Source organism: Drosophila ananassae, chromosome 2R, assembly GCF_017639315.1.
Source record: "Drosophila ananassae strain 14024-0371.13 chromosome 2R, ASM1763931v2, whole genome shotgun sequence".
Taxonomy (NCBI): domain Eukaryota; kingdom Metazoa; phylum Arthropoda; class Insecta; order Diptera; family Drosophilidae; genus Drosophila; species Drosophila ananassae.
Genome location: NC_057928.1, coordinates 10,197,533 through 10,208,237, shown reverse-complemented (window position 1 = coordinate 10,208,237; position 10,705 = coordinate 10,197,533). Strand labels below are relative to the sequence as shown.

At 39.1% G+C, this 10,705-nt stretch overlaps 3 protein-coding genes across 4 annotated transcripts; 2 read left to right on the top strand and 1 right to left on the bottom strand.

The window, feature by feature from the left end:
* Nucleotides 1–103: 103 nt before the first annotated feature.
* On the top strand, nt 104–980 carry LOC123257109 (serine protease 1). The gene has a single exon (XM_044714704.1). It carries the CDS (start codon nt 130–132, stop codon nt 943–945), a length of 816 nt encoding a protein of 271 aa, XP_044570639.1. The 5' UTR covers nt 104–129; the 3' UTR covers nt 946–980.
* A 513-nt stretch (nt 981–1,493) lies between these two features.
* On the bottom strand, nt 1,494–2,345 carry LOC6506391 (serine protease 1). Its single transcript, XM_001957922.4, has one exon. The coding sequence runs from the start codon at nt 2,322–2,324 to the stop codon at nt 1,533–1,535; it is 792 nt and encodes a 263-aa protein (XP_001957958.1). The 5' UTR covers nt 2,325–2,345; the 3' UTR covers nt 1,494–1,532.
* An 856-nt stretch (nt 2,346–3,201) lies between these two features.
* LOC6493538 (protein tantalus) lies at nt 3,202–4,951 on the top strand. Of its 2 annotated transcripts, XM_032454344.2 has the most exons (3): nt 3,202–3,355; nt 3,410–3,618; nt 3,679–4,951. In XM_032454344.2, the coding sequence occupies exons 2-3, from the start codon at nt 3,548–3,550 to the stop codon at nt 4,529–4,531; spliced, it is 924 nt and encodes a 307-aa protein (XP_032310235.1). In that variant the 5' UTR covers nt 3,202–3,355; nt 3,410–3,547; the 3' UTR covers nt 4,532–4,951. The 2 variants fall into 2 exon arrangements, with proteins under 2 accessions (XP_032310235.1, XP_001957959.1); XM_001957923.4 differs by having other exon boundaries at nt 3,209–3,618.
* Nucleotides 4,952–10,705: the final 5,754 nt, after the last annotated feature.

Genomic DNA, 10,705 nt, shown 5'->3' with positions numbered 1-10,705 from the left:
TTATCAACTGATACCAGATGAATGGGTTAATAAATTACTAGGTTTTAAGTTTGTTAAAGAAGATGATTCGACCAGAATCGGGTGGGTATATAAAGGGGTCCAAAGCTAACATGGGTATTATTCTTGACGATGAAAGTGCTGGGAGTTTTACTAATTGTGGCTTTGGCCCTGGTGGCCGCCTTCGAAAAGCCAATTCCCGTGAAGGATATGCCCGTGGGTCAGAACATCAACGGTCGTATCACTAACGGATACCCGGCGTACGAGGGAAAAGTTCCGTACATTGTTAGCCTGTTCTTCGACAATGGCAACGGCAGTGGCTGGTACTGTGGTGGATCCATCATCGATCACACCTGGGTCCTCACCGCCGCTCATTGCACCAACGGAGCCGCCGGCGTGAACATCGGCTACGGAGGAGTGTGGCGTTCTCAGCCTCAGTACACCCACTACGTACACCAAAACGACTTTGTCCAGCATCACGCCTACGACACCAACACGATCAACAACGACATCTCTCTGATCCGCACCCCTCACGTCGACTTCTGGTCCCTGGTCAACAAGGTGGAGCTGCCCAGCTACAACGATCGCTACAACAATTACTACGGTTCGTGGGCCCTTCTCTCTGGATGGGGCAAGACCTCCGATGACAGTGGAGTGGCCGAGTACCTCAACTGCGTTGACATCCAGATCGCGGACAACTCCATCTGCGAGTCCTACTACGGCACCACGGTGATCACGCCTAACCACGTATGCATTGCTACTCCGGAGAACAAGGGCTCCTGCGGCGGCGACTCCGGCGGTCCCCTTGTCCTCCACGACGGGAACCGCCAGGTGGCCATTGTGTCCTTCGGCTCCTCCGCTGGCTGCCTCTCCAATAGCCCTAAGGGAATGACCCGTGTGACCAGCTATCTGGACTGGATCCGCGACAATACTGGCATTTCTTACTAAAATAAGAAAAATAATCTGAGCTATTAAAAATTAAATTATGTGTTTCATCTGACATTCAGAAGAGCAAAAGGCTTAGAATGGTTTCTTATTCGCGGAATTCTCTTCTCGTAGAAAAGTTAAAAACAAACCATTTTTTCCAATCTGTACCCTTTTAAAAAGAATTGATTAAGAATACTCATTTCATAACGAGATAGTTTTGTTTCATTTCTCACTTTAAAGTTTAAACAAATAAAAACTACTTAACAATTGGAGGGAGGCTGAAGGAAAGAGGAGCACTCTTTTTTTAGGTGGAGATGTTTAAAACGGTATATATCAGGTGTTAAACAATATTTTAAGTTTAAAATTTATATTTATATCTTTATATATCTAGAAAAAACATTTTAAAAAAATGTTAATAAGCCGAGCGCCACACGGGATGACCCCCTTAAACCAAAGATATTGAAAGAGCTTCATTTTAAGACTTGAAGAATCCTAGAACTTAAAACCACTGCCATTTTGCAATTATTTTTCAGTACCTTTTTCCCAGATTATGACGAAAAGACAGTAAATTCGTTTTTTAAAGCTTCAATATTTATTTAGAAAAGTGCTTAGTAGTAAGCGATGCCAGTGTGGTCGCGGATCCAGTCCAAGTAGCTGGTGACGCGGACCATGCCCTTGGGTCCGTTGGACAGGCAACCGGCGGAGGAGCCGAAAGAGACAATACCCACTTGGCGGCCACCGTCGTGGATGACCAGAGGGCCGCCAGAGTCGCCGCTGCAGGTGCCCTTGTTCTCGGGGGTGGGGATGCAGATGAGGTCGCCAGAGAAGTTGCCGTAGTAGTTCTCGCAGACCGAGTTCTCGCCAATCTGGACATCAACGCAGTTCAGGTACTCGGTCACACCACCATCGTCGGAGGTCTTGCCCCAGCCGGAGACGACGGCCCAGTAGCCCTGGTAGTTGTTTCCACGGTCGTTGTAAGTGGGCAGCTCCACCTTGTTGACAAGGGACCAGAAGTCGACGTGAGGAGTGCGGATCAGGGAGATGTCGCCGGAGCCGTGCTCAATGAAGTCGCCACGTCCCACCCAGTGAGTGAACTGAGCCTGGAGACGCCACACAGATCCGTAGTAGATGGTCACCGACTCCATGCCGTCAGTGCAGTGCTTGGCGGTCATGACCCAGGTGTTGCCGATGATGGAGCCTCCGCACCAGGTGCCGCCTCCGTTCTTGCTGAAGCCAAGTCCGACCTGGTAGGGCACCTTACCCTCGTACGCCGGGTATCCGTTGGTGATACGACCCTCGATCGAGGACTTGCCCATGGGCACGTCCTTCCAGAAGACGGGCTTCTCGAAGGCCGAGGCGGAGGCGATCACCCCCAGGAGAAGAACAGCCAACACTTTCATATTGCTTACAGTGAATGAATCAAAGTAAACACCAGCGGCGATTTTATACCATTTGTTTTGCCGGAAACAGCCAATATTATTAGTTTATTTACAACCCCTAGATAAGACGAGCCTTTATTTTATCGATTTGCCAACTTAAGGCAACTTGACGAAGTCTTTCGAGTCTTGCTCGTGGGGAACTGCCCGTGTTCGATTAGATTCAAGCGTATTCATTATCGTCACAATATATTAAACATTTAAGTGTATAATTTATAGTTCTATCCATCAAAGTTAACAATGGATACATATAATTTAATTTTAATTAATTGAAAAAGGAAATGCAATAAAATCCGACGAAAATAGAAAAAACTTTTCTATGTACTAAATCATATTCTCCCTTTAATAGCTACTAGTTAATAGTTAAAAATATTATGTATAATACAATATAATCATTTATCAAAGTTTTTAACATTACCAAAGATAGATAACAATAGCATAAGAAAATATTTAGGCACCGATTTTTGTCCACTATACTTCTTAATATTTCCTTGTACTCATTTCAGGATATATGTGTTAATGAATTTATTTGTTGTATTTTATATGTTAAGTGAAAATATAACATTTTAAACAGAAACTATGGCGGGAAATGTAAACATAATGATTCTTTCCAACACTGTAGTTGACTAACAGAACTGTATAGTAACGAAACGAGGTTAACAGAATGTTGCCCTTTGATAACATTTTATTTCCAATTGTTTGACGTTCATTTTTGACTATTTATTGTGTTCAATGTTCAAATCTTTGTCTAATAAGTTATTAGTAATAACATCAAAGTTTCCGAAATTCCGGACCATTTTTAAATTTAGGGGGAAATAGGGATTTTTTAGTGGGTTTTCTGGGCCGATACGTTTTAGGGGGAAGTTCAAACCGGCATCTGGCAACACTGGCTATTGGCCATAGAGGAGCTAGAAAGACATCACTGTTTTGTATTGTTTCTCTCGGAAAATAGAATAATAAAAAATAAAGACGCTCATACAGCTTTAGAAGTAAAAGTACGTAAGGGTACTTTGCTCAAAAAATTTCCCTTAAAATAAGATAACTTACAGCCAATTCGGAGGATTGAGGATCTGCTTCCTCCGGGAAAAGGTTACCCCCTGGAGTGCAAGAAGTGAGTTTTCCCAGACAGACGCTCTCAAATAGGAATTAAAATAAAAGGAAATGCTCGCGGTGCAGCGATAAACACAATGGATAACATCGTCTACGACTTTGCCAAGATCACATTTCAGCCCAAGGACGTAGGATTAACTGAGAATAGGTGAGTAGTCGCTGGTCTTCCTCTTCCAATGATTGCACCCCCTTGTTTCTCTATTATAAGGCCGGCCACTAGTGGCAATTTCTCCTGGAGTTTCAAGTCCATGGCCATGTCTGATACGGAGGAGATGCAGGACACCCCCGGGTGTACACGGCCTGAAGAATCGGACGACAGCGTAAGCAGCGTGTCCAACGCATCCGACGAAGCAGATTCCCAATTGAGTCGGGCTGAGGACAACGATGACGATAGCGACTGTCTCAGTGGATCCAGCCGCTCGTACATTTACAGTTCAAGGAGCGGTGGGGCGCGTCGCAGGATGCCCGCCCGTTTATCCAAGGACAACTTCAACCGGGTGTGCAGCGCCATTATGAAGCCGCAGAAGAAGAAACAGCGCAAGGAACTCAGTACCAATGCCCAGACACTTAAAAGCATCGAGAAGATCTACACTAGTAAGCGAATGAAGAAGTTCACGCCCACTAACTTGGAGACCATATTTGAGGAGCCGAGCGATGAGAATGCCGCTGATGCGGAGGACGACAGCGAAGAGTGCTCCATTAGCAACCAAGTAAGGATTGTGAAGTTCGGCGGACGTAAGCTTCGAAGAGCCATATCCTTCAGCGATGGACTGAACAAGAACAAGATTCTATTGAAAAAGCGGCGGCAGAAGGTCAAGAAGACGTTTGGCAAGCGTTTTGCCCTAAAAAAGATCTCCATGACAGAGTTCCATGATCGCCTGAACAAAAGTTTTGACAGCGCCATGCTGGAAGGCGATGACGGCGAGCTGGCCTCGGGATCTGGAGACGCTTCAGAGATGCTTCCCAAGACCTCCATGACCATGGAGGACATCCAGTTGCCAGCTGCCACGATGACGCTGAGCAGCCAGCAATTCCATATGCAACCCGCTGGATTCGAGTAGAGAGACTGAAAGTTCCATTTGATGTGCACACACCATTATTCATTTCACTATACATCTAGTTGATAGTGCCCAAAAAACTCGTACTGATATCAATTATGAAGATAGGGCTTACGTTCGTTTTTTCATCAGCTCATTCGAGAAACATAACCTTAAGTCAGCAAAGTTATATGTATGTGTAAATAGGATGTAGAACTAAACTTATCCAGCCATAGAATACGATTCTGTGCTTAGACCTTAAGCGAAAAATAAAAGTTACCATAATACATATCTATATACTGCCGACTGTCTTCGTAATATTTATATTGTTAGAAAAGTTATAGAAGGATTTAATTAAAAATACTTTTTTTTTTTATCATTGTTCATTTTTTGTTAATTAAATTTCTCTCAAAGTAAATGTAACATAATTTATTAAACACAGTACCACAGTTCAAATACAGAGTTTTTTTGACTTTATTGATTTTAAAAGTGTTTAAATACAAATTTTATTTGTTGCCCAGTTTTTTCTTTTTGGATTTCTATGCAGGATTTCAGGGAAGACGTATAAGTATAAAGAAGACAGGGAAGACGGAAGAAGTATAACATTTACGGATATTCCAAGTATAAGTCGAGTTATACACATTTTCCTTTTAGATAATTAAAATTTTCGATTTATAAAATTAGATCTTCGGTTGTAATATATTTTCACTTGACCAAAATCGAACTTTTTAGCGAATATTTTAACTATTTCGCGACCGATTTAGGAACAGACTACCAACTACAAATCAGAACTCAAATCCGCTTCAATCTGCATCAAAAGATTGGGAAAATGAAACAAAAAAAATGTGACCCATTTTTTGGCAAAAATCATGATGACCCCTTTGAAAAATTTCGAAAATTGGGTCCGAATTTTTGTTTCCAGGTTTTTATTTAGAATGAAAATACTAGGATTTCTAAGTCGGGGAAGGTATGCCATTTATCGATCCGCCAAATATTAACCGAGTTATGGACATTTCCTTTTCAAAAATTTATAAAATTAGATCTTCGGTTGTTATATATTTTCACTTGACCAAAATCGAAGCTTTTGATGAACTTTTTAGCGAATATTTTACATATTTCGCGACCGATTTAGGAACAGACTACCACAAATCAGAACTCAAATCCGATTCAATCTGCATCAAAAGATTGGGAAAATGAAACAAAAAAAATGTGACCCATTTTTTGGCAAAAATCATGATGGTTCGCGACCGATTTAGGAACAGACTACCAACTACAAATCAGAACTCAAATCCTCTTCAATCTGCATCAAAAGATTGGGAAAATGAAACAAAAACAAGAAAGGAAAGCTAACTTCGGGCGGAGTCGAAGTTGATATACCCTTGCAGTTCAGTCGCAGTCCGCTAGGTGGCGCCACGCATCTTATATTATTAGATATATAGAAGATCGTATATAGTCGGCCGATCCTTATGAAATTTGGCAAATCAGATTATTTTGTCCAAAATAGAATCTGTACCAAGTCCCATCTTTCTAACTTAAAAAACACCAAAGTTATGCCAATTCCGATCGTTCTATGACAGCTATAGGATATAGTCGGCCGATCCTTATGAAATTTTGTACATAAGATATGTTGATCAAATATAACATGTTTGGAAAGTCCCGACCCTCTATCTTAAAAAACAACGAAGTTATGGCATTTCCGATCAATCAGTTATATGGCAACTATAGGATATAGTCGACCGATCCCGCCGGTTCCGACTTATATACTGCCTGCAAAGGAAAGAAGGGTGTGTGCAATGTTTCAACTCGATAGCTTTAAAACTGAGAGACTAGTTTGCGTAGAAACAGACAGACAGACAGACAGACGGACAGACGGACAGACGGACAGACGGACATGCTCATATCGACTCAGGAGGTGATCCTGATCAAGAATATATATACTTTATAGGGTCGGAGATGTCTCCTTCACTGCGTTGCACACTTTTGACCAAAATTATAATACCCTCTGCAAGGGTATAAAAATGTGACCCATTTTTTGGCAAAAATCATGATGACCCCTTTGAAAAATTTCGAAAATTGGGTCAGAATTTTTGTTTCCAGGTTTTTATTTAGAATGAAAATACTAGGATTTCTAAGTCGGGGAAGGTATGCCATTTATCGATCCGCCAAATATTAACCGAGTTATGCACATTTTCCTTTTCAAAAATTTATAAAATTAGATCTTCGTTTGTTATATATTTTCACTTGACCAAAATCGAAGCTTTTGATATACTTTTTAGCGAATATTTTACATATTTCGCGACCGATTTTGGATCAGACTACCAACTACAAATCAGAACTCAAATCCGCTTCAATCTGCATCAAAAGATTGGGAAAATGAAACAAAAAAAATGTGACCCATTTTTTGGCAAAAATCATGATGGTACCCCTTTGAAAAATTTCGAAAATTGGGTCCGAATTTTTGTTTCCAGGTTTTTATTTAGAATGAAAATACTAGGATTTCTAAGTCGGGGAAGGTATGCCATTTATCGATCCGCCAAATATTAACCGAGTTATGCACATTTTCCTTTTCAAAAATTTATAAAATTAGATCTTCGGTTGTTATATATTTTCACTTGACCAAAATCGAAGCTTTTGATAAACTTTTTAGCGAATATTTTACATATTTCGCGACCGATTTAGGAACGGAATACCATCTACAAATCAGAACTCAAATCCGCTTCAATCTGCATCAAAAGATTGGGAAAATGAAACAAAAAAAATGTGACCCATTTTTTGGCAAAAATCATGATGACCCCTTTGAAAAATTTCGAAAATTGGGTCCGAATTTTTGTTTCCAGGTTTTTATTTAGAATGAAAATACTAGGATTTCTAAGTCGGGGAAGGTATGCCATTTATCGATCCGCCAAATATTAACCGAGTTATGCACATTTTCCTTTTCAAAAATTTATAAAATTAGATCTTCGGTTGTTATATATTTTCACTTGACCAAAATCGAAGCTTTTGATAAACTTTTTAGCGAATATTTTACATATTTCGCGACCGATTTAGGAACGGAATACCATCTACAAATCAGAACTCAAATCCGCTTCAATCTGCATCAAAAGATTGGGAAAATGAAACAAAAAAAATGTGACCCATTTTTTGGCAAAAATCATGATGGTACCCCTTTGAAAAATTTCGAAAATTGGGTCCGAATTTTTGTTTCCAGGTTTTTATTTAGAATGAAAATACTAGGATTTCTAAGTCGGGGAAGGTATGCCATTTATCGATCCGCCAAATATTAACCGAGTTATGCACATTTTCCTTTTCAAAAATTTATAAAATTAGATCTTCGGTTGTTATATATTTTCACTTGACCAAAATCGAAGCTTTTGATAAACTTTTTAGCGAATATTTTACATATTTCGCGACCGATTTAGGAACGGAATACCATCTACAAATCAGAACTCAAATCCGCTTCAATCTGCATCAAAAGATTGGGAAAATGAAACAAAAAAAATGTGACCCATTTTTTGGCAAAAATCATCGGTTGGCTGGAAATTCCTAATAATGAGACTATATCTGTCATCTCGTGGATACATGGAGCGGCGATCAGTTGGATCCAAAAGGAAAGAGTTTTGATACCAAAGCATCTAAAAATGGAACATTATTTAAGATTTTTTAATTTGTTACGATATTTATCAATAAAAAAGAAGGAAAATATTTCTGCGGGAGAATCGACCACGAAGGTTTCTATATTTTTATGCAGGTTGGTGGAGAATCGATCTAGGAATCGTTTAAGGTATTCCGCTCAAGAATCTGATAATTATTGCCAAAGATATAGCCTTCGCTATGAGCCATATAGTGGCTCCATACAGTTTTCTAGATTTTGGCAGGTCCCCCAGAAAAGTTGATGAAAAATCTAAAAAATATTTCGTTCCCAGATTTTGATGCAGATTGGTGGAGAATTGATCTAGGAATCGTTTAAGGTATTCCGCTCAAGAATCTGATAATTATTGCCAAAGATATAGCCTTCGCTATGAGCCATATAGTGGCTCCATACAGTTTTCTCCCCTTTGAAAAATTTCGAAAATTGGGTCCGAATTTTTGTTTCCAGGTCTTTATTTAGAATGAAAATACTAGGATTTCTAAGTCGGGGAAGGTATGCCATTTATCGATCCGCCAAATATTAACCGAGTTATGCACATTTTCCTTTTCAAAAATTTATAAAATTAGATCTTCGGTTGTTATATATTTTCACTTGACCAAAATCAAAGCTTTTGATAAACGATTTAACCGAACGGGCTATGCACATTTTCTTTTATGAAAATTTATAAAATTTGAACTATGTTTTCGATTTAATATGCGTTTATATTAATTTTGAACATATTTAGTCGTTTATCTTATCAGAATTGTCATTGATATGGTTCTTTGAAATTGTCGTTTCGGAGCTCAAAAAAGAAATAATCATTAAAAATTTTCACTGCTTCCAAAAAGCTTTTCCTCTCTCATAATTAATAATTTTTGTGCGGGAAGTCAGACTTTAACAACGGAAACTAGGGCTAGCAATAAAAACACAATAAAATATGTAAGCCCACACAAAAAGGAAGCGAAACGCACCGAGCAGATGTCCAAAACGGTGGCTATTATTGGCTTACAAGTGGGGGATCGTGCGAGCCGGGTGGCGTTAAATTAAATAACGGGGCAGCATGATTAGCAAGTGCAATAAAATGCAGTAACAAAAACGCGCCCATTATTAATGAGTGCAACATGCAACGGGCAACGGGTGGTGAGCTATTATGCAGCGACTATCGACGCACCACCGCATCGATCCGAAAGCGGTGGGACCGACGGTGGCGGTGTAGAGGCGGTGGTGCAGACATTTGCATAATCATGTTGTTTGCCATTCGGTGTTGTTGTGGCAGCCTCATTACACTCCGGCTTCGATCCAAACCGATCCAATTTGATTCGATCCGAACATATCACTATGGCTAGCTCGAGACGATTTGATTTATTTGCTTCGCTAAGCAGACAGACCGCAGTAGCTGTGGCAGTAATTTCCTAAATCGACAACAATGGCTATTGCCAGGTAACAGAAATACTTTCAACACCAAATAAAACTGATTATCTCAGACACAGGCGGGCGGTGCACGAATTAATTTAATTAACCATACAAACGTACATATTTGATATTCATTTCCTGCTAAGAATTTTGCGCATGCCATTCAATGTGGCATGCAACCAAATGAAAAACTGTTAATTTGTTTACTACCAACTGGTGCAGCGCCAAAGCTCCCCTTTCCTAACCCTTCAACATATAACTTGCCCTGGCAATAACCTTGAGCTCCACAGACTCTGCAAAGTGGTTTACTTGGTGGTGCACTCATATTTGCAATGGGAAGTCAAAAATTATTCAAATGAGACATGACTATATAGGATGAACTATATAAGTTTCAGGGAGCAGTTCGTATAAAGATAGTTTAAATAATAGTCTAAATGACTTGTCTTAAAAGAGAAGTTTTTAATAATTTGGAAAAGGTTAAAAAACAAGATTTTTGATATATTTTTATATCACAGATATCATATAAAAAAACCTCTTGACGAGGTAAAGTACCGGTGACGAACCTGCATGCGAAACCCAAAATATCTGATATCAATTTTAGTGACGAAAATATGCTATATAGGTGTACAAAATTGCATATAAAAAATATTCTTGTTCGGCACGTGACTGATTTGTTTTTGTTTTTCTTGCACGTGCCGAACAAGAATATTTTTTATATGCAATTTTGTACACCTATATAGCATATTTTCGTCACTAAAATTGATATCAGATATTTTGGGTTTCGCATGCAGGTTCGTCACCGGTACTTTACCTCGTCAAGAGGTTTTTTTATATGATATCAGTTGTTTTTTTGTATATATTGATCTTCAATTATTTAAAACAGAACGCATAATATATAGAATATATGTATATGGAAGTAACCTCTGGACAGGCGATTCACATGGTTAGCAATACTTTAATTGTAAGGATAAACATCAAAACTCTTTTTTCTTAACTCTATAGATTTTGACATTCAAGAAGGTGGAATAATTAAAAACCTTTCCAAAGACGTAAAGAATTTTTCGATAGCTTCAGTGCTCTGAAGTTATAAGTATTTTTAATTTACAAAGGTTTTGGAATTTGGTTAGTTTAAAAATTTTAATTAAAAATTTGCTCAA

What these genes read in the sequence shown, in the direction of transcription:
- LOC6506391 (XM_001957922.4), bottom strand. Translation starts at nt 2,324, where the DNA reads ATGAAAGTGTTGGCTGTTCTTCTCCTGGGGGTGATCGCCTCCGCCTCG.
- LOC123257109 (XM_044714704.1), top strand. Translation starts at nt 130, where the DNA reads ATGAAAGTGCTGGGAGTTTTACTAATTGTGGCTTTGGCCCTGGTGGCC.
- LOC6493538 (XM_032454344.2), top strand. Translation starts at nt 3,548, where the DNA reads ATGGATAACATCGTCTACGACTTTGCCAAGATCACATTTCAGCCCAAG. An exon ending in GTAGGATTAACTGAGAATAG is followed by an intron (nt 3,619 to 3,678) that starts GTGAGTAGTCGC and finishes CTCTATTATAAG; the next exon opens with GCCGGCCACTAGTGGCAATT.